Source organism: Hemitrygon akajei, chromosome 1 (assembly GCF_048418815.1).
Source record: "Hemitrygon akajei chromosome 1, sHemAka1.3, whole genome shotgun sequence".
Classification (NCBI taxonomy): Eukaryota; Metazoa; Chordata; class Chondrichthyes; order Myliobatiformes; family Dasyatidae; genus Hemitrygon; species Hemitrygon akajei.
This window is the reverse complement of record NC_133124.1, coordinates 36,466,999-36,491,787: the sequence shown is the minus strand read 5'-3', so window position 1 is coordinate 36,491,787 and position 24,789 is coordinate 36,466,999. Positions and strand designations below refer to the sequence as shown.

The 24,789-nt window shown below is 41.2% G+C and overlaps 1 protein-coding gene across 5 annotated transcripts in view; it reads right to left on the bottom strand.

Moving 5' to 3' along the window:
• Window positions 1-12,299: 12,299 nt before the first annotated feature.
• Window positions 12,300-24,789, bottom strand: part of arfgef1 (ADP-ribosylation factor guanine nucleotide-exchange factor 1 (brefeldin A-inhibited)) — a 192,857-nt gene continuing 180,367 nt past the window's right edge. For all 5 annotated transcript variants that reach the window (XM_073041032.1, XM_073041023.1, XM_073041041.1 and 2 more), the window contains 3 exons: window positions 20,120-20,258; window positions 15,681-15,798; window positions 12,300-13,795 (listed from right to left, as the gene is read on the bottom strand). In XM_073041032.1, coding sequence (XP_072897133.1) covers window positions 13,628-13,795; window positions 15,681-15,798; window positions 20,120-20,258 — 425 coding nt within the window. In that variant the 3' untranslated portion in view covers window positions 12,300-13,627. The remainder of the gene's footprint in view (window positions 13,796-15,680; window positions 15,799-20,119; window positions 20,259-24,789) is intronic.

Here is a 24,789-nt window from a genome sequence, read left to right as displayed (position 1 = left end):
TGTTTTACTGTCTTCTGGACTTTAGGTCATATTCTGATACTCTGATTATTTTCTACATTAGTCCAAAGATACATAGACTCTTCCCCGCACAAACACTCAAGGATTAAATTGCATAGAAGACAGACTGTAAATACAAGATAAGGAAACTAGAGAAAATTGCTAGGTATGAATTCGTTCCCTGTTTTGTTGTGGCCCAATACAACAAAGGTAATCAGATTGCAGAGAACATCATAATTCTGACTTACCGATGACGGAAGAGCTTCTTTGTGGATTGTCACCTTGTTGTGGTGGAGAAGCTTGTGTGGTCCTGAGATCCTGAGAGCGATGCCGTCTGGAGCTATGCTCCTGGTAGGGGTCACACATGGCGGTAAGGTCAAGGGTGAGGTCCCTGACAAAGAACAATTCAACCAAGACCTCAATGGTGGAACAGGCGGATGAAGTTACTTCAAACTCAACGGCTGTGAAGGCAGATGAAGGCTGCAACAAATCCATCAGCTCCAATCGTCGTGGTTTCCGTGCCATTGGAATCAGTTGGTTGATTTGTGACATATCATGTGCTTCTTGGAGTGCAACATCAAGTACATGTTAAACAAATACACGCACAGGCATCTTCGCTCTGTGATAGATCAACGGAATGAAAACCATCACCCTCAACCTCGAGGGATAGCCACGACGACGATGGAAAAGCAATTCTAAATTTCCAAATGCAAAATGTAAACATTTGTTGGAACAGCTGTTTGTTCCAACAGCTGTTGGAAATTGGAAGTGAACTCAGAAAATAATTGGAATGTTTAGGGAATCATGCAGCATCTGTGGAGAGAAATAATGTTAAAGTTTTCTGTAAGAACTCAGAAAGGCTGTGGATACATTCACTGAGAGAGGAAAGTGGAAGGGAAATAGAAAACTAAAGGATGAGAACAATTGTAGATGAGATAAAATGACAAAAGGTATTAATTGAATGAGATAAAAGGGTAGTGATGAGACAAAATCTCTTACATGGAAATTATAAAAAGAAAGTTCTACAGATTCTAGAAAACAAACAAAAACTTTAAAAAGCTGGAACTCGTAAAGTTGTACTGAATCAGAAGTTGGGATTTATAGGAAAATATAGCAAAGCCAAGAACAGAAAGGTCAGATTGAGAGCTGAACTGGGAATTAAAGTGACAGGAAACCTATAGACTGGGCTTGAATAAAGATGTTCTGCAAAACAACTAATTGATCTTTGGCCTTCCCGTTGTAAAGGAGCCTTCAGATTAAGAAGTGAGTACAGATGACTAAATAGAAGGTACAAGCAAATCTCTCTTTCACCTGGTATTGGATAGTTAGAAGGGAGGGGGCATAACAGTCAGCATGCAGCTGCCTGGGGAAGGGGATATAGGTGGAGATCAAGGAGCTGCCCAGAATATCCTCGAAATTATTCTTTCAGAACACCGAAACTGAGGAACAGCAGATGCTCTTGGTAGCAACATCATATTGGGAGGCTTTCTAAAGAGTAGAGCATTATTTGATCAATGTGGATGGTGTTAAATTGGAAGGCAAGGTCAAGATGCAAAGTGGGAGGAAGTACAATCAAACTTGCTCCTGAAATTAGAGAGAGGAAATGTCAGAGAATGGACACATAAAGATGGGAGGCCCAATTACATCAGTATTTACCAAAGATGTATTATCCTATCCAGTTAAATTCTGCTGTGATATTAAGTGTAGTTAAACTCACCTTATTTCCGTGATTCAGGCCTTATCTAAATTTGGATCAAGCCTCCACTGGCGGACGGAGCAGTGATCCCAACCATATTAAACAAAGGATGAATTACCACACTAATAATCCAACACCTGGTTGTATTGGATGGGCAGATTTTGTTGACTATTGGATAATATTGCTATTGATAATACAAAATTTTTATTAACCTTTTAAAAAGGTGTTGCACAGTATTATAATAAATATTCCAGTAAACCAACTTTAAAGAGGTTACAGAAACTGGGGTCATGTGAATTTCAAGGGAGCTAAATGCCAAAAAAATCAGGATTTCTGTATAGTCCCCCAGCATATCGGACTTTTATTGCTGCTAGACTGTTCTACTTGGATGAAGTGTCATAGGTACATTTCATCTCTTGTTGATAATTTACTATAGATTGATCTACAGCAGTGGTTCCCAAAGTGGGCGATGGGAGTTTCTGATGGAGTGATAAAGGAAGCGATGCTCAGAAGCAAGCTGAGGGCTTAACTAAGAAATAAATTACTTATTATAAGCATTTGATTCTCAGTACCTCATAATTGCTAATCCACTGTTCTCTTAGACTTTGCTGGAAGTAGATAGATAGATAGATACTTTATTCATCCCCATGGGGAAATTCAACTTTTTTCCAATGTCCCATACACTTGTTGTAGCAAAACTAATTACATACAATACTTAACTCAGTAAAAAAAATATGATATGCATCTAAATCACAGTCTCAAAAAGCATTAACAATAGCTTTTAAAAAGTTCTTAAGTCCTGGCGGTAGAATTGTAAAGCCTAATGGCATTGGGGAGTATTGACCTCTTCATCCTGTCTGAGGAGCATTGCATCGATAGTAACCTGTCGCTGAAACTGCTTCTCTGTCTCTGGATGGTGCTATGTAGAGGATGTTCAGAGTTATCCATAATTGACCGTAGCCTACTCAGCGCCCTTCGCTCAGCTACCGATGTTAAACTCTCCAGTACTTTGCCCACGACAGAGCCCGCCTTCCTTACCAGCTTATTAAGACGTGAGGCGTCCCTCTTCTTAATGCTTCCTCCCCAACACGCCACCACAAAGAAGAGGACGCTCTCCACAACTGACCTATAGAACATCTTCAGCATCTCACTACAGACATTATGTATGTTTTTGTTGTTGAAAAGCAAAGTGACACATCTGTATTTAGCATATCATGAAGAAATTGTGTTATTTCCAGGACCACCTGCGTAATATTACTGTGCACCACTGTAGTATAATGATAGCTATCATGATTCCCATAGTCTAATCAGACAGTGACACAATTCCTGTGAATTAGGGTATGGTGTTCAGTAGATTAAAGTTGTGAATCTGCCCTTTCAAATGGTCTTGACCACATTTCTCTAGCCTATGGCCCAACTAAGATAATTGCTGCCCCACTTTACATACCTTCAGTCAGTGAGTCAGGTTTTGCCTGAGCAATGATGATGCCATAACTTCCCTCTTTATGATCAATTTGTTTGTGGTTAGACTTAAACAATAGGTGATTGATAATGGTTGTTAATCCGTAACGAACCAGAAGCAGACCAAATGAAAAAGGAATTTAGATTGTATAGTGTGGAGTATCTGAAATACGGATGGTTACCAGCACCAACCGGTATGCCTATTGTGTGAAAAAAATTTTTTAAATGAAGCAAGGAAACCATCTAGGCCTGAAATTTGAAGAGAATGAACTCTGATAAACCAAGTGAGAACTTGGATTATTTTCACTCATTTCGTGAAAACTTTCAGAAATGGAAAGCACTTCCAAACATATTTGCTTGCACACATTTTGCCAATAGAGATGGTTTGCATGCTTCATACATTTCATTGCTCATTGCTAAATCTGAAATGCTCCATAGAATTGGAAAACTCATTCTGCCAGAAGTGTTACGAACCCCGTAACTGGGTGACTTACCAGCAAAGATGGAGACGTCCGTTGAAGTCTGATGATACAATTTTTAACAGTATTTGTTAGTAAAAATACACAAAAATAATATCAATGCAAATATACAGATAATATACGTCGTCAATACTAAACCTAAAAGTGCAGGTATAATAATAATCAATAAGAAATAAGCTCTATCGTTGTCTAGGGGATAATGAATTGTCCGATGGAAATATAAAGTTCACTGCAGTTCACACAAGCTGCCGTCTTTTGGTTGTCGCTGTGTTGCAATTGTTGGAGAGAGAGAAAGATAGAATGGGAACATTTACTGCTACGGGTTTTGCCAACCTTCCTTTATGATTTCGATCCGTCAGGTGTCTCGTTGTCGTGGCCGTTCAATTGTGACCTCTCCTTTAGCTAAACCGTTTTTCCGTGGTGAGTCCGCCACCCAGGCAAGGGAGGACGCACACGAGCCCCCACTGGCTTTCGCTATAAAACGCTGTCACGAGATTTCTAGCATTTCTCCTGGTGCGTCTAAAGGGGTTGTTCCCCAGACCCCTCTTTTATCTTTACTCACGGGGTCTCAGATGTCAATCAGGTTGGGATGATGCAATCCCTCAACCAGACCACTCTGGTTGTCCCCTGAGGGGTTTCAATGAATAGTACAGTACTCAATACACAATTCCTTCTCCAAGAGACAATAAGCAGTAATCAGTGGTTCTGTTCCGCTTATGTCAGGAGACATTCCAAACCTTGTGTATTCTGCGTCTCTCTCTCTCTCATGATGTGTATCTCTCTCATTTCCTGGGTCTCAGACCTGAAATAATAGCGATCTTGCGATTCTCAAAAAGGAGGGGGCGACTTTGTACCCTTCGGCCCCTCAGAGTTGCTTCACCTTCGTAACAGAAGTAAGGGAGATTCTGAGTACAGTTTTTCACAAGTCACCAGTCCAAACAATTAAAGTGATTCTGCTCAGTGACAACTCTGTTCAAAGATGAATAGATGAAATGTTTGGGAATGAGAAACATTGCATAACATATTTAGGACAACAGAATTTGCTCTGTCGTTGGATAAGTCAACTTTGCCAGGCAATAAATCTTTGCTATGTTCACTTCATAAAATATGAACCATAGTTCAGTAGTTGTTCTTTGCAAGGGGCCTAGAAACAGATTTTGAAGGCCAGTCAATACTTTGGGTTATTGAGTGAATTTTCAAGGACGTTCTGCTCACCAATGTTCTTGCTTGTGCAACAGATGGGGCAGCATCAATGACAGGATACTACTGTGGAGTTATTTTCTTGAGAAAAAAACTACACCTATTACATTTAGACAATAGACAATAGGTGCAGAAGTAGACCATTTGGCCCTTCGAGCCTGCACCGCCATTTTGAGATCATGGCTGATCATCTACTATCAATACCCGGTTCCTGCCTTCTCCCCATATCCCTTGATTCCCCTATCCATAAGATACCTATCTAGCTCCTTCTTGAAAGCATCCAGAGAATTGGCCTCCACTACCTTCCGAGGCAGTGCATTCCAGACCCCCACAACTCTCTGGGAGAAGAAGTTTTTCCTTAACTCTGTCCTAAATGACCTACCCCTTATTCTCAAACCATGCCCTCTGGTACTGGACTCTCCCAGCATCTGGAACATATTTCCTGCCTCTATCTTGTCCAATCCCTTAATAATCTTATATGTTGCAATCAGATCCCCTCTCAATCCCCTTAATTCCAGCGTGTACAAGCCCAGTCTCTCTAACCTCTCTGTGTAAGACAGTCCGAACATCCCAGGAATTAACCTTGTGAATCTACGCTGCACTTCCTCTACAGCCAGGATGTCCTTCCTTAACCCTGGAGACCAAAACTGTACACAATACTCCAGGTGTGGTCTCACCAGGGCCCTGTACAAATGCAAAAGGATTTCCTTGCTCTTGTACTCAATTCCCTTCGTAATAAAGGCCAACATTCCATTAGCCTTCTTCACTGCCTGCTGCACTTGCTCATTCACCTTCAGTAACTGATGAACAAAGACTCCTAGATCTTTGTATTTCTCCCTTACCTAACTCTACACCATTCAGATAATAATCTGCCTTCCTGTTCTTACTCCCAAAGTGGATAACCTCACACTTATTCACATTAAACGTCATCTGCCAAGTATCTGCCCACTCACCCAGCCTATACAAGTCACCCTGAATTCTCCTAACATCCTCATCACATGTCACACTGCCACCCAGCTTAGTATCATCAGCAAATTTGCTAATGTTATTCTCAATCGTTGATGTAAGTTGTAAACAGCTGTGGTCCCAATACCGAGCCCTGTGGCACCCCACTAGTTACCACCTGCCATTCCGAGAAACACCCATTCACTGTTACCCTTTGCTTTCTATCTGCCAACCAGTTTTCTATCCATGTCAATATCTTCCCCCCGATGCCCTGAGCTTTGATTTTACCCACCAATCTCCTATGTGGGACCTTATCAAATGCCTTCTGAAAATTGAGGTACACTACATCCACTGGATCTCCCCCGTCTAACTTCCTGCTTACATCCTCGAAAAACTCCAACAGATTAGTCAAGCATGATTTACCCTTGGTAAATCCATGCTGGCTCGGCCCAATCCTATCACTGCTATCTAGATATGACACTATTTCATCCTCAATAATGGACTCTAGCATCTTCCCCACCACCGATGTCAGGCTGACAGGTTGATAGTTCTCTGTTTTCTCTCTCTCTCCTTTCTTAAAAAGTGGGATAACATTAGCCATTCTCCAATCCTCAGGAACTGATCCTGAATCTAAGGAACATTGGAAAATGATTACCAATGCATCCGCAATTTCCAGGGCCAACTCCTTTAGTACCCTAGGATGCAGACCATCTGGACCTGGGGATTTGTCAGCCTTCAGTCCCATCAGTCTTCTCATCGCCGTTTCCTTCCTAATGTCAATCTGTTTCATTTCCTCTGTTACCCTATGTCCTTGGCCCATCCATACATCTGGGAGATTGCTTGTGTCTTCCTTAGTGAAAACAGATCTAAAGTACTCATTACATTCTTCTGCCATTTCTCTGTTTCCCATAACAATTTCACCCAATTCATTCTTCAAGGGCCCAACATTGTTCTTAACTATCTTCTTTCTCTTCACATACCTAAAAAAGCTTTTGCTATCTTCCTTTATATTCCTGGCTAGCTTGCGTTTGTACCTCATTTTTTCTCCCCGTATTGCCTTTTTAGTTAAGTTCTGTTGTTCCTTAAAAACTTCCCAATCATCTGTCCTCCCACTCATCTTAGCTCTGTCATACTTTTTTTTAATGCTATGCAATCTCTGACTTCCTTTGTCAACCACTGTGGCCCCTTTTCCCCCTTTGAATCCTTCCTTCTCTGGGGGATGAACTGATTTTGCACCTTGTGCATTATTCCCAAGAATACCTGCCATTGCTGTTCCACTGTCTTTTCTGCTAGGCTATCCGTCCAGTCAACTTTGGCCAGCTCCTCCCTCATGGCTCCATAGTTTCCCCTGTTCAACTGCAACACTGACACCTCCAAGCTGCCCTTATCCTTCTCAAATTGCAGATAAAAACTTATATTATGATCACTATCTCCTAATGGCTCCTTTACTGCAAGATCGCTTATCAAATTCTGTTCATTACATAACACTAAATCCAAAATAGTCTTGTCCCTGGTCAGCTCTCGTACAAGCTGTTCCAAGAATGCATCCCGTAGGCACTCTACAAACTCCCTATCCTGTGGACCAGCACCAACCTGATTCTCCCAGTTCACCTGCATGTTGAAATCCCCCATAACTACTGCGACATTACCTTTGCCACATGCCAATGTTAACTCCCTATTCAACTTGCACCCAATATCCATGCTACTGTTTGGTGGCCTGTAGACAACACCCATTTGGGTCCTTTTGCCCTTACTGTTCCTCAGTTCTATCCAGACAGACTCTACTTCTCCTGACCCTATGTCCCCCCTCGCAAAGGACTGAATCTCATTCCTCACCAACAGGGCCACCCCACCCCCTCTGCCCACATTTCTGTCCCTACGATAGCACGTATACCCTTGTACATTCATTTCCCAGGTCTGATCTCCCTGCAGCCATGTCTCCGTTATCCCAACAACATCATAGTTACCCATGCGCACCTGGGCTTCAAGCTCATCCGCCTTATTTCTGACACTTCGTACATTCAGATATAGAATTTTTAGCCCATTTCTCCTCTCTCTGTTTGAATCGCTGCCTATTGTGCTTAACCCAGCTCCCCGAACTCCCATCGGGCTATATGCCCCTAGAAATTTGTTGTCCTTCCTAACTTTACGTATTCTTTCAACACATTTAACTCCATGTTCCGTCAGACCATCCCTCTGTACATGTGTCCTCCTTATCACTTGTTCCGCCTCACCTTTCTCTACTACACACTTAATATTCCGGAACCGTGTAGTCCCCACCTGTCCTTTATTCTTCCTCTCGCTATCCTCTCTCACATTCTGGATCCCCGCCCCCTGCAAATTTAGTTTAAACCCCCCCCCACCCCCCAAGAAGCACTAGCAAACTTCCCTGCAAGAATGTTAGTACCGCTCCAGTTCAGGTGTAAACCGTCCGTTCGGAACAGATCCCACCTTCCCTGGAACAAAGCCCAATTATCTACAGACCTGAAGCCCTCCCTCCTGCACCATCCTCTCAGCCACTTATTAATCTTTATATTCTTTCTGTTCCTTGCCTCACTTGCACGTGGCACAGGTAGCAATCCTGAGATTGTTATCCTGGAGGTCCTGCTCTTCAGCTTCGCACCTAACTCCCTGAACTCCTCACTCATCCTACCCACGTCATTGGTCCCTACATGGACCATAACATCTGGATTCTTGCCCTCCCTCTCGAGAATAACCTGCACCCGATCTGAGATGTCTCGGACCCCGGCACTAGGGAAGCAACATACCATCCGAGACTCCCAATCTTCCCCACTAAATCTCCTATCCGCCCCCCTGACTATAGAATCCCCTATCAATACCGCTCTCTTCTCTTCCCTCCTCCCCTTCCTAGTCGAGGGTCCAACCTCAGTGCCAGAGACAGGACCACTGCAGTTTGTTCCTGGTAGGTCATCCCCACCAACAGTATCCAAAACGGTATACTTATTTTTGATGGGAACGGCCACAGGGGTGCTCTTCTCTCTCTGTCTCCTCCCCCTGCCTCTCTTGACTGTCACCCATTTGCCTACCTCCTGTCTTTTCGGTGTGATTACCTCCCGATAACTCTTATCTATCTCTGCCTCTGCCTCTCGAATGATCCGTAGTTCATCCAGCTCCTGCTCCAATTCCCTAACTCGGTCTGATAGGAGCTGCAGCTGAATGCACCTATTACAGAGGTGTGGTCATCAGGGACAACTGTGTTGACCCTGACCTCCCACATACTGCATACGGAGCACACCAGTGCTCTAACCATCTCCCCCATTACCTGATCCCAGATTAGTCAGAATAAATGAAAAACAGGCTTCTTGCCGAAGTCCTCTTGCGCCGAAGCCCGCTGAGCCAAAGCCCAGCACTCTGCTCCTGCGCACTCCGCTGCCCGCTCCTGAAAGTGGGCCGCTTTTTACCATTCACTTTGTAGTTCACAGACAACAACCTAAGTGATTGGGCTGCACAACTCATTAAATACTGTTATAACAGTGTTAAATTAAAGTAAGTCCCACACCCTCCATTCTCAACTATTTCGAGAGCTTTGTATTGAGAATGATGAACAGTTCGAATGTTTGCTGTTGTACACAGAAGTCAGGTGTCTCTCAAAAGGAAACTGTCTGAGATGCATTCATGCCCTTTTGGGAACTGATAAAAAATCTTTGAAGACTCGAGTGTTTCATTCAGTAATCAACTCAAGAATATTAGGCATGGCATTGCTTATTTGCTTCATTGCATTTCCATTGTCCTACCTTGTTGAAAGAGGCTTCAGTGCACTGAACCACTTATTCACAAAAAAAAACAAAAACTGCTTGGACATTGTTACACAAGAGGCCTTAAATCAGATCAGATAAACTTGATCAGATATTTCAACTCTTGCTAAAAACCACCAAACTTAAGGATCACATTGATATTGAAGCTGCTGGACAGTACACAGGTACTGTGTAAGCTAGGTTTAAAGACAAATAAAAACTTAAAGGAGAATAATTTTTCTCATGTTAGCATATAGTAAACATACATTTTTACAGTTTGGGGCACTGGAAAGTATATTGTGATTAAGAGGAGCATTGGCAAGTATGATGGGCTAAAAAAGGTTGGGAAACTCTGGTCAATAGTAACCTGATTTGCTTTCTTCTGCATTTGGTAGACAAATAGACCAGGACAATTTTCCACTTTGCTGGATATACGTCATTGCCATGCAACAAGCTGGACAAATACTGAAATGCAAGATGCAGGCACCTCAGCTGGAGATCAAGATGGGTTAGATTCTATCTGGCAGAACTGGTCCCAAAGAATTCCCATCCACCACCACCCTCCTGTCTATCAAAACTGGTATTCACCCTTCACATTTTATTTGTGGCTCTTCCTACTTTCACCAAACCAAAAGTGTAGCTATGAGAACTAGCATGCTCCGCAGCTATGCCTTTCTTTTCATTGGATACGGCTACATTTAGAACCCAGACTGGCATCGCAGCCCAACTCTGCCCTCAAGTTCACCAAGTCCACCTTTAACAACTTTCTTGATCTCTCTCCATGGACATCTTTTGCAAACTTACTGACTACTGAAGTTACGGTGACTACACCTCTTCCCACCTTGTCACTTGTAAGGATGCAATTCCCTTCTTTCAGTTCCTCTGGCTCCACTACACCTGCTCTTGTGGTGATACTTCCCACTCCAGGACATCCGAGATGCTCTCTCTCCACCCCCAGAAAGCAGGGCTCCATGCCCAACTACCACCGCTGTTGCTCTCCCCCATATCTTCTCCATCTCTCACAAATCTGCCTTCACCCCATACCCTCAGACGTAACAGGGATAGAGCTCCCCTTATCATCCTGTGACGTCCGCGTCCAACCTATCATTCTCTGCAATATCAAATGGGATCCCACCATCAGGGACAGCTTTCCGCAGAGATCACATGCTACGTGACTCCCTTGTCCACTCATCCCATCCCGATTCCCTGGACCTCCAGGCATTTATCACCTCAATCATGCAAAACGTTACAACTGCCCCTACATCTCATCCCTCACTACCAATCACGGCCCTAAAAGTCCTTCAAAGCTTCACGTGTATCCAACGGTACTATTTATTGAATCCGCTGATCCCAGCGGACTCACAGAGATGGGGGGGGTGGGGGGGGGAGGTGTTAGGGAAATGGCTTTGTTGAACACCTTCATCCGCTGTGTGGAAGCTTTAGAGAGAGTGCCGAGATTTAGCAAGCGATGCTGTCTGGATTAGAGAGAATGTCTTTTGAGGGAAGGTTGAACGAGCCAGGGCTTTTCTCTTTGGAGTGGAAGATGATGAGAGGTGACTTGATAGAGGTGTTTAAGATAATGAGAAGCACAGACAGCCTTTTACTTCAGGACGTCAATGACTAATACAAGAGGGCATAATTTTATGGTGATTGGAGAGAAGTATCGGGATGGGAGGGAGTTATCAGAGGTTTTTTTTAAAACAGTAGAAGTGGTAAGTGCACTGAACACACTGCTGGGGTGAGAGATGCATTCAGGAGATTTAACAGACTTTTAGATACACACATGGGTGAAAAAAATGGATGGCTAAGTGGGTTAGATTGACTTGCAGTACGTTAAAAGGTTGGCACATCACAGTCTGAAGAGTCTATACTATTCTATGTAACAGCCAATGACCAGTGATTTTAATTTCACTATATGTCAGTCCATGGCCTCCTCTACTGCCAAGGTGAGGCTCAATACAGATTAGAAGAACAGTACATCATATTCCATTTGGTAGTCTACAACCTAACTGCTTAAACACCAATTTCTCTGACTTCAGGACACCATTCCTCTCTGCCTAGCCCTTTCTCTCCCACCCCCTTATCCCACATGCCCCATTACCCCTTCTCCTTTTCCCCTGCCCTCTTGATCTGCACATTTCCAATGCATTCCTTCCTCTCGTTCTGCTTCTCACCTTCCCTTTATTCCATAATCCACTGTCCTCTCCTATCAGATTTCATCTTTAGCCATTTGTCACTTCCACCCATCACCTCCCAGCTTCTGACACCATTCCCACGCTCCCTCTCCTGCTAATCATCCCCTGGATTCTCCTATAGCTACCTGCTCTTGTCCCACCCCTTTCCCTCACCTTTTCATACTAGCTCCTCCCCTCTTTTTATCTAGTCCTGATGAAGGGTCCTGACCTGAAACACTGACTGTCCATTTCCCTCCATAAATGCAGCCTGATCCACCGAGTTCCTCCAGCAGTTTGGGTGTTGCTCAGGTTGACAACTTGATCTGAAAGTGGTCACTACGGCTCCAATTTAATTCCTTGTCTTGATATTCTGGGCACCACCAGAACAGAGGATGAGATTTCAGTTCTGTTCACAAGGCCCTGCTGGCTCTGACATGTACATCACACGTGAAACGTTCTAGTTCCTTCACTGGTATCACAAACTAAAATGACAGCAATGAGTTGTCCGTTCAGGTGAAGCTTAGACTTGGCATGCTGAAAAAGATGCAAATGAAAGGTCAGAGTTCTACCAACCAAAAGAGGACTGCACTGATAAAAGAGAGTTCAAAACTTTATTGAGCTATGACCTGATTAGAATACGCCAGATGATAACCAATATTGTACAGAAAGTTGTACATTTTTTTACATAGAAAACTTTACATGTCTGTACCATATATATTTCATCCTTCTCCAAATATTTATTTTCTACATCCACAGTGACGAGGAATGCTTGGAACTCCTGTATCCACTTATTTTTTTTTAATTAAAGCCCCGTTCACAGCCTCTTAATAATTAGATTTCAATATATTTCATCATCCCAAGCCCCAAAACTGACTCATTATTCAATATATTTAATTTAACATCAATTTTATACATAGACAGTAGAACCTACATTAAACATGGACACAGTTTTGTCAGTGCAGATGCACCTCAGATCAACCTGCAATGATTCAAGTTCCAGTTGACAGGATCAATCATTTTGTTTAAATAATAGGCCCCAATCTGTAATATACAGGTAGGGAAAACTCATCTTTATTGACAGGGTAACCATTTCACTAAATGTATTAATGTAATGGCCTTAGTGCCTCCTTTCACTAACAATTAAGCACATAGCTCCCAGGGTCCAATGCATCTGCATGAGCAATATTAAAGAAAATTGTAAAATATTCACAAAAGCCAAAAGCAAAAACAACCCAGTGCATACAGTGAACAACAAAATTGCAGTGACTCCAACAAATTAACAGAAAATAATGAAATAAAAGAAATTCATTCTGGAAGAACTATATAGTGTTAAAATTGTATTTTACAGATTTGTATCTCTGTACAACAGATTTCACAGAAGGATGGTCATTGTAACTAAAGATCTTGAGCTGTGCAAACAAAAAATAGTTACTAAATAATGCTCAAGAGACCTGCTAGTATCTGTAAGAAACTCAAAATTAATTATACTTTCTAACCTGCCTGTAAGATGCAACAAGATTATATTTCCCTTACAGCATATATATTACTCATTGTCAAACCACAGTACTCATTTAAATATTTCTCCATTATAGGACGTTCACTGTATCCTCTTTATGTTCCATCTGAGTCTCAGCGTTCTTCTCGACACAAATAACATTTCAATATGTGACGATTCCATGCTCAGCGCGTGTCAGCATTCAGTCTATATCTTCAGATAATTAATTCAATAAAATAAATCAGTTTGAACTTAGTTCACAGTTCACTTATCCACATCTTTAGGCAGGTTAAATCAACAGATTTAAGCACCATCCTTTACAAAAAGATCAAGGAGGATCGAGGCAGGAGGAGAGAATCAAAGTAGGCAAAATGTCTGGTCCTTTTCAGATTTATAGACAAGAATGCCTCAGCTAAGATCGGTTATCATTCCTTGTTGGTGCATCCATGCTCTTGCTCTGAAGGATGAGATATTTTAAAGACTAAACCAATGCGGAGATAAAACTTCCGTAGAACAGCCCTCAATTCAGGAATCAGATTAAACTGCATAATTTCACACAAAAGGGGGTAGTACCTTGATGCATGGGCCTTGAACTGGAATGGAAACATAGGAAAGATAAATCATTTTAAAATGGACATACAGTATCAACATAAAGTAGCTTGCACATATTTATCCAGGTGTAATCAATATCCCTAATGTTACATTGGTAAATTATCTGTTTTCAAAAGCAACCTATTTCACTAGAAATGAAGCAAAATCAAGAGTTGATTCCATATGTAAATTGTTAACAATCCTTTGACCCCCTTGTGCTCAGTGCTTTATTGGTTCTCAGTCTTAATGCACTGAAAATTTGTACATTCAATCTTCATGACACTGAAAAATATGCTAACTTGGTTGATATAAACACTATTAATGTCACTTGATCTTAATAAAACGGCTTTGCTCAAACGTGTATTCATTTTTATTGGTAAGCAGATGTGTAGGCTATGTTAACAAGGATGACATTGTATATTGCAGGAAAAACAATTAGCACTTGTAATTTAGCGATCAGTTTTACCAGGATATATTAGAAATTTTGGATTAAATGTTCAACAGTGATTATGAACAGTGAACTGCTGCTAGTTGGGATAATTTTCTAAGTGAAAACCACTCAGTCAGCACTTAATTATACGTCTGTAACAATATTGTGAGATGACTGAGACTGGAAAAGGTCACCAACTGTCAGTGCCAAAAGACTATGACACTGAACATTAAATGTTTATCTGCCTGGATGTTGGTGACCTGTGATGATCTGCAGGGATCTGTTCTGGAATCCCTGCTTTTTGTAGGTTTTTTTATTAATGTCTTGGATGAAGAATTGGAATTGGAAGGGTGGGTTAGAAAGATGACACGAAGGTTAGTGTTGTGGAGTGTGTAAAGGTTGTCATAGGTGAGAACAGGACATTGATAGGATACAGATTGAGTTGCTAAGGGGCAGATGGAGTTAATTCCTGAGAAGTATCAATCGATACATTTGGAAGGATGAACTTAAAGCAGAATACAAGGTTAGTGGCAGGATTCTTAGCAGAGTGGAGTAGCTGAAGAATCTTGGGGTCCAACTCCATAAATCCCTCAAAGCTGCCATGCAAAATGATAGAACGACAAATGGTTTGTTGGCTTCATTAAACAGGGAATGAGTTCAAGAGCTGTGAGGTAATGTTGTACTCTATAAAAATCACATTTTGAGTTTTATGTTCAGTTTTTGTCACCTAATTAAAAGAAGAATGTGAAAACATTAGAGAGAGTGCAGAGGAGATTTTCCCTTTGATGCAAAGGAGGATAAGAAGTGATTGATAGAGATGTACAAGATTATGAGGCATTATAAGAGGGATAGGCATAAGGGGTGGCATGGTAGTGTAGCTATTATCACAATTACTTTGCAGCACCATCAATGGATTGATTTCTGCCACTGTCTGCATGGAACTTGTATGTTCTCTCTGTGACCACTAGGTGTCTTCCAGATGCTTCGGTTTCTTCCCACATTCCAAGGACATATGGTTAGGGTTAGGGAGTTGTGGGATGCTATGTTGGTGCCGTAAGTATAGCGACATAGACAGCTCCCTAGATACAGCAACCTGGAGATGATCAGATGATTTGTTGTAATTTGAGGGATAAAATACTGACCAGAACACTGAAATAAGCTAACCCATTTTTAAAAAAACAATGGAATGGAATCTTTTACAGCCATATGCAAGAGAAGACAGGGCCTCATCTGTAAGTCAATACCTTCAACAGTGCACCATTCTTGCACTACTGCAGTGGAGTGCTAGCCTTTAAGCACTTCATTGCTGGAGTGAGACTTAAACCTGTAGTCTTCCAACTCAAAAATATTAATTGCCTAATGAAAGTGCCCAACTTTTCTGCATTAACTAAAGACTCATCATAATTAATAAAATATCTCTATTTTCTAAAATGGTTTGTTTTAATTATGATTCTTACCCTTTCATCATTTATTTTAAGGACTTTAGTTAAAAATAGTAGCAAGAGATTTGTCCAGGCTTCTCGATGACTTTCTGAGGTAAGTGTGAGGAAGTAGCTGAGAGCTTCACTGCAAACACTATTGAAAGATAATAGTTGGAATCAATCAATTAAATACAGTTCACAAACATCACTATATGTGCAGTAGTGTATAAAAATATACAGTATACAGCTTAGTTGCAAACCATCAAATTTTTGAATACAAACAAGAAAATGTGCGAATGCTAGAAATACAAACAACACAAACAAAATGCTGGAGGAACTCAGCAGGCCAAGCAGCATCTATGGAAAAGAGTACGGTCGACGTTTCAGGCCAAAACCCTTCAGCAGGACTGGGGAGAAACAGCCGAGGAATAGATTTAAAATGTGGGCGGAGAGCGAAACACAAGGTGACAGGTGAAACCTGAAGGGGGAGGGATGAAGTAAAGAACTTGGAAGTTGATAGCTGAAAGAGGCAGAAGGCCACGGAAGAAAGAAAAGGGAGGAGCGCTGGGTGGGCCAGGAGACAAGGTGTGAGGGAAAAGGGGATAGGAAATGGTGAAGGAAGGTGGGAGTGGGGGGGGGGTGGTTGGGGGCATTACCAGAATGTTGAGAAATCGATGTTCATGCCATCAGGCTGGAGGCTACCCAAATGGAATATTAGGTATTGTTCCTCTAACCTAAGTGTTACCTCATCACAAAAATGGAGGAGACCATGGTTGGACATACTGGAATGGGAATGGGAAGTGGAATTAAAATGGGTAGCCACCAGGAGATCCCATTTTTTCTGGCGGACGTAGCATAGGTTCTCGGCGAAGCACCATCTCCAACGGGATCCCACCATCAAGCACCTGCCACCTCACCTTTCGCAGGGATCGCTCCCTACGTGACTCCCTTGTCCATTCGTCCCTCCCAGCACTTCTCCTTGCAAGTGGAACAAGTGCAACACCTGCCCCTACACCTTCTCCCTCACTACCATTCAGGGCCCCAAACAGTGCTTCTAGGTGAGACTGTGTCTGTGGGCTCATATACTGTGTCCAGTGCTCCCAATATGGCCTCCTGTATATCGCTGAGACCTGATGTAGACTGGGAGACCACTTCTCCGCAGCGCAACAGCAGGCACATCTCTCAAGTTTGCTTTCGTCTCACTCACTTCTTCAGTGTTCGCGGTGATAGTTTATCACAATTTACTTCAAAAATGTGTTATTAATAATGGTTTCAATTGAATTCCGTTGCTTTCAAACCACAAGTAAGTTGTCGCATGTCTTCAATACGCCATCTTAAGGATCCAATTGATGGCTTTGTTGCAAAGTTTTCAGACATTATGAAGAATACGTGAAGGGGCAGGTAGCTTTGAGGAAGTAAAGATGCCACAGAAGGACAGACGCTTAGGAGAATGGCAAACAAATGGCAAGTGGAATACCTGGAAGTGTTGGGAAGTGTATGGTCATGCACTTTGGCAGAAGAAATGTAAGGGTCGACTATTTTCTAAATGGAGAGAAAATACAAAAAGCTGAGGTGCAAAGGGACTTAGGCAGGATTCCCTAAAGGTCAATTTGCAGGTTGAGACTACAGTGAGGAAGGCAAATATGATGTTAGCATTCGAGGACTAGAATATACAAGCAAGGATGTAATGCTGACACTTGATAAAGCACTGGTGAGGCCGCACTTGGAGTACTGTGAGCAGTTGTCGGCCCTTTATTTTAGAAAGGATATGGTGAAACTAGAGAAGGTTCAAAAGAGGTTCACAAAAATGATCCCAGGATTGAATGGCTTGTCATATAAAGAGCGTCTGATGGTTTTGGGCCTGTATTCACTACAATTCTAATAACTGAGAGGTGACCTCATTGAACTCTATTGAATGGTGAAAAGCCTCGTTAGTGTGGATGTGTCCTATGGTGGGAGAGTCTAAGACCAGAGGACACAGCCTCAGAACAAAGGAGCGTCCTTTTAGAATGGAGATGAAGAAGAATTTCTTTAGCCAGAGAGTGAATCTGTAGAATTCTTTGCCACAGGTGGCTGTATATATTTAAGGCAGAGGTTGATAGATTCTTGATTGGTCAGGGTGTGAAAGGATATGGGGAGAAGGCAGGAGATTGGGGCCAAGAGGAAAATCGGATCAGCCATGATGAAATGGCGGAACAGACTTAATGGTTGAAATGGCCTAATTCTGCTCCTACATCTTATGGTCTTATTCTCTCCTCACCTTAAAGCTATGCTCTCCAGTTTTGAACATTTTCATCCTGTAGATGAAATTGACCACCTAACCTATGCGTCTCATAATTTCATATACCTTAGTAGATTGCTCCTCAGCATCTGAAGCTCCAGAGAAAACAATCCAAGAGCCATATTAGTCATAAAACACTACAGCACAGAAACCAGGTCCTTTGGCCCATCTAATCCATGCTGAATTATTAATATACCCAGTCTGAATTTTGTCCAACCTCGCATTATAGGGAATACATTTTAATCCAAGCAATGTCTGAGTGAACTCCTGCACCGTCGCCAAAGCTTCCACATCCTTTCTGTAATGTGGCAAGCAGAACTGCACACAATATTCCAAATGTGGTTTAACCACAGTTTTAAAGAGTTCTGTCAGAGAGGTAGCTCAAGATGAAGAAATCTTTTGGCTCTATTCTTAACTGTAATGTGGACATGAATGATGGCTCAGAGTAAGTTATAATTCCACAGGAAAGAAATTTGGTTGATCGATGTCACTGGAGTTAATTTAATACATTACTGAGTACTGGGGAGGTGTTGGTGACTCAAGTGTAAATGATATCCTTATATCTTTTAAAATGCAGCAATATAGCACTGTCAATTTGTACAAATTACTGAGTCTGACATCAGTGTGGGAAAGCTATTAGAAGGACCGAATATATGAGTATTTGGGTAAACATTGACTAATCAAGGATAGTCAGCATGGTTTCAGCTTCATGCATGGTAGATCATATCTAACCAATTTTAAGAGTTTTTCGATCAAGTTACCAGGAAAGTGGATGAAGGCAAGGCAGTAGATGGTGTCTACAGGGACTTTAGCAAGGCATTGACAAGGTCTTGCATGGCAGGTTGGTCAAGAAGGTTCAGTTGCTTAGCATTCAAGATGATGTAGTAAACTGGATTAGACATTGGCTTTGGGGGAGAAGCTGGTGAGTTGTAGTAGATGACTGCTTCTCTGATTGGAGGCCTGTGACTAGTGGAGTGCTGCAGGGATCGGTGCTGGGACTGTTGTTTGTCATCTATATCAATCATCTGGATGATAATGTGGTTAAGTGGATCAGCAAATCTGCAGATGACACCAGGATTGGGGGTTTAGTGGACAGCAAGGAAAGCTATCATGGCTTACAGAGGGATCGGCATCAACTGGAAAAATGGACTGAAAAATGACAGTTGGAATTGACAGAAAAATGACAGATGTATTTTGATAGGATCAACCAAGGTAGGACTTACACAGTGAATGGTAGGGCACCGTGAGTGCGGTAGAGCAAAGGGATCTGGGAATACAGGTCATAATTTATTGAAAGTGGCATTACAAGTAGATAGGGTCATAGAGCAAGCTTTTGGCACATTGGCCTTCATAAAGCAAAGTATTGAGTACTGGAGATGGGTGTTATGTTGAAGTTGTGTAAGATGTTGGTGACAACTAATTTAGAGTATTGTGTGCAGTTTTGATCACCTACCTACAGGAAAGATGTAAACAAGGTTGAAAGAGTACAGCGAAAATTTATAAGGATGTTGTTGAGTCCAGAGGATCGGAGTTGTAAGGAAAGATTGAATAAGTCAGGACTTTATTCCTTAGAACATACAAGATTGAGAGGAGATTTGATAGAGGCATACAAAATTATGAGTGGTATAGATAGAGTAAATGCAAGCAGTCTCTTTCCAAAGAGGTTGGCTGGGACTATAAATAGAGGTCAAGTGTTAAGGGTGAAAGGAAAAATGTTTAAGGGGAACATGAGGGTAAACTTCTTCAGTCAGAAGGTCGTGAGAGTGTGGAACAGGCTGCCAGTGCAAGTGGTGAATGCGAGCTCGATTTCAATGTTTAAGCGAAGTTTGGATAGGTACATGAATGGTAGGGGTATGGAGGGCTATGGTCCCAGTGCAGGTAGATGGAAGTAGGCAGTTTAAATGGTTTTGGCACAGATTAGATAGGCCAAAGGGCCTGTCCCTTTTATGACTTTCAGAAATCAAGCACACAGAACAGCTGACATACACTCATGAGCAAAAGCGGCAGGTTTACACAGCAATCCTAAATATTGGCATATACACAAATAAATATCATAATTTTTTTTTTACTAATTATGATGAATGGGTGTGATTTTGTTTCCCCTCTCCCCATTACACAATGTTTGTTAACAAATTGAGAAGCATCAAAAATATTGCTGAGTTTTCCCACTACAGTCAGAAGAATTGTTACTTACTTTAATAATCGATGCTGAACTTCCGCCCATGCATCACTACGATTTTCATCTGTGTACATACGAAACAGGATACGCAAGCCACAAGCAATGCTACTGGTCTCTTGCTTTAAAAGATTGGGCTTTGACTTGCCTTTGAAGCCTATGTCAACAGAAAAGACACAAAATAAAACAAAAATCTGGTCTAGCCAATAAAAGTCTATTTGGTTTTGAACTGGAATTATTTTTCATGTGTACACGTGAAATAACTTGAGCCCCGTAACATTTGCAACAATATACATAGACTGCCTTTCAGCAGAAAAGTTAGGTTCAAAGTTCAAAGTAAACTCATTATCAAAGTACATATGTCACATATACAACCCTAAGATTCATTTTCTTGTGGGCATACTCAATAAATCCATGGTAGAATAATAGCCATTATAGAATCAATGGAAGACCTCACCATTTTAGGTGTTCAATCCGTGTGCACAAGACACAAACTGTGCAAATACGAAAGATACAATAATAATAAATAAGCAATAAATATTGAGAACATAAGATGTAGAGTCCTTGAAAGTGAGTCCATAGATTGTGGGAACATTTTAATGAAGAAGTGAAGTTGAGTGAAATTATCCCTTTTGGTTCAAGAGCCTGATAGTTGAGGAGTAACTATTCCTGAACCTGATGGTGTGAGCCCTGAAACTCCTGTATGTTCTTTCTGATGGCAACAGTGAGAAGAGACCATATCCTGCGTGGCGAATATCCCTGATGAGGATGCTGCTCTCGAGCGACAAAGAGAATGCTTAATGATGAGGAGGGCTTTACCCATGATGGACTGCACCATATCCACTGCTTTTTGTAGGATTTTAGAACTGATCCATTCATATGAGCAATTTAATAACAAAAGTCTAATATGGCACAGCACTACTGTCCCAAGAGAGTGCTGTAATCACTGGAAGTGTACTCTTTCAAATGAGATGTTAAACTGGGGCCCAGTTACTAAGTGTTTTCTGGTCTCTCAATGCCTTCACTTTGAAGAATAATAGGAATATAATTTTCAGTCTATTTTCTGAAGTTCATTCCGCAATAAACTTAATTATTAGACCTTGTCACTATGACAATAATACCTATGGAAGCCTGCTGGGTATACTGTTGTTTAACCTACTTACTTGTGCCACAAAAAAGGGGGGAAAAAATCACCAACATAGGAAACCTGAAATAAAAACTGTAAAGAAAACTGAAAATGCTGGAAATGCTCAGTAATCATGCAGTGTCTTTGGAAATGAAAACACAATTATCTTGTGTCTGAGTGAGTTCTGATGAAAGGACGTTGCAAAGAGACTTTCTTTTTGTAGAAGCTCTGATTTGCTGCAAATCTCTAGCAATTTCTGTTTTTACTTACAACAGCAGCCTCACTTCAAAAATCAAGTCCACTGGCAATAGCAGTTTACTGGCCTGTTCAGTAGTGGACATAAAGAATGCTGCATAAAATATTGTTGGAAAGTACAATAAATATAACTGATTTGGATTATGATTCTAATACGTTTTATTCTGAAATTTACAATTTGTTCAAATAATTTTTAAACCAACTTTGATTACCATATTTATGTCACCTATAAATATAATCCATTGACTAATCACAATGTTCATCAGAAGTACAAAGCAATTGAAAGAATGCAATATGGAGAGAACAAGAGCAACCAAGGAATGGATTTTATATCAGACATCAAAAGTTTAATGATTTTAGAACTCTCAATGATACTTCATCTCAAATATGAGATTTTAAAGGGTAACAATTGGCATTGTGTACTATATGTGGAGCTCAGAATACTGGATGCATGGACTTCCATGAAACACATAATTGGAAAACTGTATTCAACAAGACTGATCGCTACTTTTGAGGGCATATCTAGGTGGGCCAAAAATTGGGTACTAGTGAATGCATGAATGGCACTTCCATAGAAAAGATCCCTATGTTTGGGGATAACACAAACTTGAAAAATGGAATTTGAATGGATCAAAACACAGCAGGAATAAATAGATCTTCAAAATATGTGCTATTATTGTGGCCTTACATGGATTGGTGCTGGGCACTCTGTTCTTTGCAATATATATTAATGACTAGCAAATCAAAATTTATTGTTGATGTAAAGTCAAGAAGGTTTTCAGAAGGATGCAGAATGATATAATGTCATCTGATTCAGAGCCAAAAAGGAAATAATTCACTCCCATCCTTAAAGGTAATTAGGGACAGAGAGTAAATTGTAAACTTTCCAGCAATGCCTGCAACTCAATGTCTGCAATGAATGAAAAAAGTGGCAATGTTTCAAGGACAAGTAGATAGGACAGTGTTTTAGAAAGGGGAACTTGAAGGAAAATACCCCAGTCTTCATCGAGGGATCAAATGAGGAAAGATTGAGCAGTTTCAAGCTCCTGGGTGTCAGCATCTCTGAAGGTCTATCCTTGGCCCAACAGATTGATGCAATCACCAGGAAGGCACAACAGTGGCTATATTTCATCAGGAGTTTGAGGAGACTTGGTACACTATGTCACCAAAGACTCTCGCAAATTTCTACAGATGTACCATGGAGAGCGATCTAACTAGTTGCATTACCTTCTGGTATGGAGTGGCCACTGCACAGGATCGGAAAAACCTGCAGGAAGTTGTAAACTCAGCCAGTTCCATCATGGCACTAGCCCCTCCACCTTGGAGGACACCTTTAAAAGTCAATGCTTCAAAAAGGAGACATCCATCATTAAGGACCCCCTTCATCCAGGACATGCCCTTGTCTCAATGCTCCCATCAGGAAGGTGGTACAGCAGCCTAAAGACACACACTCAATGGTTCACAGTTTCTTCCCCATCTGCCATTAGATGAACCCATGTGTATAATCTCACTATCTTTTTGCTCAGTTTTTGCACGATTTAAATCGATTTTTCTACATTTCTTATTGTAATTTCTAGTTTTAAAATTATGTATTGTATTGCACTCCTGCTGCAAAACAGCAAATTCCATGACATTTGCCCGTTATATTAAAACTGATTCTGAGATTATGTACAATGCATCCCTGCTTTACAACACAAATTATCCTAAGTCATAAAACACTACCAAAAGATTGTTATATGAAATAAACACAAATTGAAAAAGAAACAAAGTATTTTGGAAATTTTTGTTAAGGGTTTGTGTTACATACTGTAAGATTTTGAAATGGACAGTTTTCTAAGAATGCATCTTTTCATAATGACAATGTATTATGTAAGGCAACTTACTTTGGTAGAAAAATAATGAACATGGTGGCAGACAGAGGTTTCTTGGTGATTAGAAGTTGCAATGCACAAGTTAAATATGCAGCTGTAGCAATTTGTTGGGCAAATGTACACAATTTTGTTCAGATCACATGAGGAGTACTGTGTGCAGTATTGGTCACTATATCAAGGAAAAAGTACTTGCCTTGGAAGAACTGCAGTTTAGATCTGTAAGGTAATTTCTTGGGATGAGGATCTTTGATTCAAACTTGGTAAAGTTAGCCTACATGCTTACTGGAGGAGAAGAATATTGGAAGAACTCGATGTGGTATAAAATGAGAGTACTTTTCTCTTTATATTGGAGTTTAAAAGAAGAGGCATAATCACAGCCTTTGACGACTATGAATAGAAATTGTTATACTGAGCAGGTAGTAATGTTTTTCCTTAAATTTTTAAACCTTCTCTGCAGTGGACTTTGGAAACTCAGTCATTAAGTAAATCCAAGACTGAAATTGATCAAGTGCAGAAGAACAAAAATAAAAGGCTTGATCTTTCTGCCTGAAAGGTCCTGCATGGATCAGGATCACAGCATGCAATGACGAAACAAATACAAGTTGAACAAAAACCTTGGGCTTCCTATGTACAGAAATTCTCTTCTAGGAGTGAGCTTTCGAGTGTGGATGTATCATTACTAACATGAGTAAAAATGTTCAGTCATACTATCCATTGTAACTCTTGCTCTGTACAATATGCAACATTTTGACAATGAGGATCAAAATAAGATCAATCTATTGTGGGTCACATCGCTGGCAAAGCTGACCAACGGAACCTGGCTGCAATGGAAGACAACCTTCCTGGATTACATTGAACTCCCATCAGCTTTAACACCAGCCACAAAGCCCACTCACTTAACCTATCTTCACAAGGCTGAACATAGTGGTTTAGGAATGCAAGTACAAAGGTACTGAGCAAATTCAAAGAAGTAATGCCTAACTAAACATCGATTGTTGGAATCTAAGATGGGAGGACTCAGGAAAACCTTCAGTCCGAAAAGTACTGTTTGTCCTGGGACACAGTATACTCCACAGTTCAGCACCAGTAGGCAGTCAAGAGAGGCCCGACACAGATTCAATCACACCCATCACCATTCAGACAGTACTGGAGCAAGAGCCCACTCCCAGTAGACGTTTCCTAGTAGATATCGACTCACAGCCTACAGTCTCCACAGGAATCATAAAAACTTCCACAGAGATGCCATTGCTGTAGTGAAAGCCATGCCCAATGGTCCGAATACAAGCATCAAAAGATAGTCTGCTGGTTCTGTCAGAAGGTAGACCATCTCGAGAAGGTGTGCTTCACTAAGCAATGCGCCATGAGAAAACAGTCAATCACACAAGGAGTCATCCAGAACAAAGAAGTGGAAGAAGAATTTTCCAAACCCATAACAT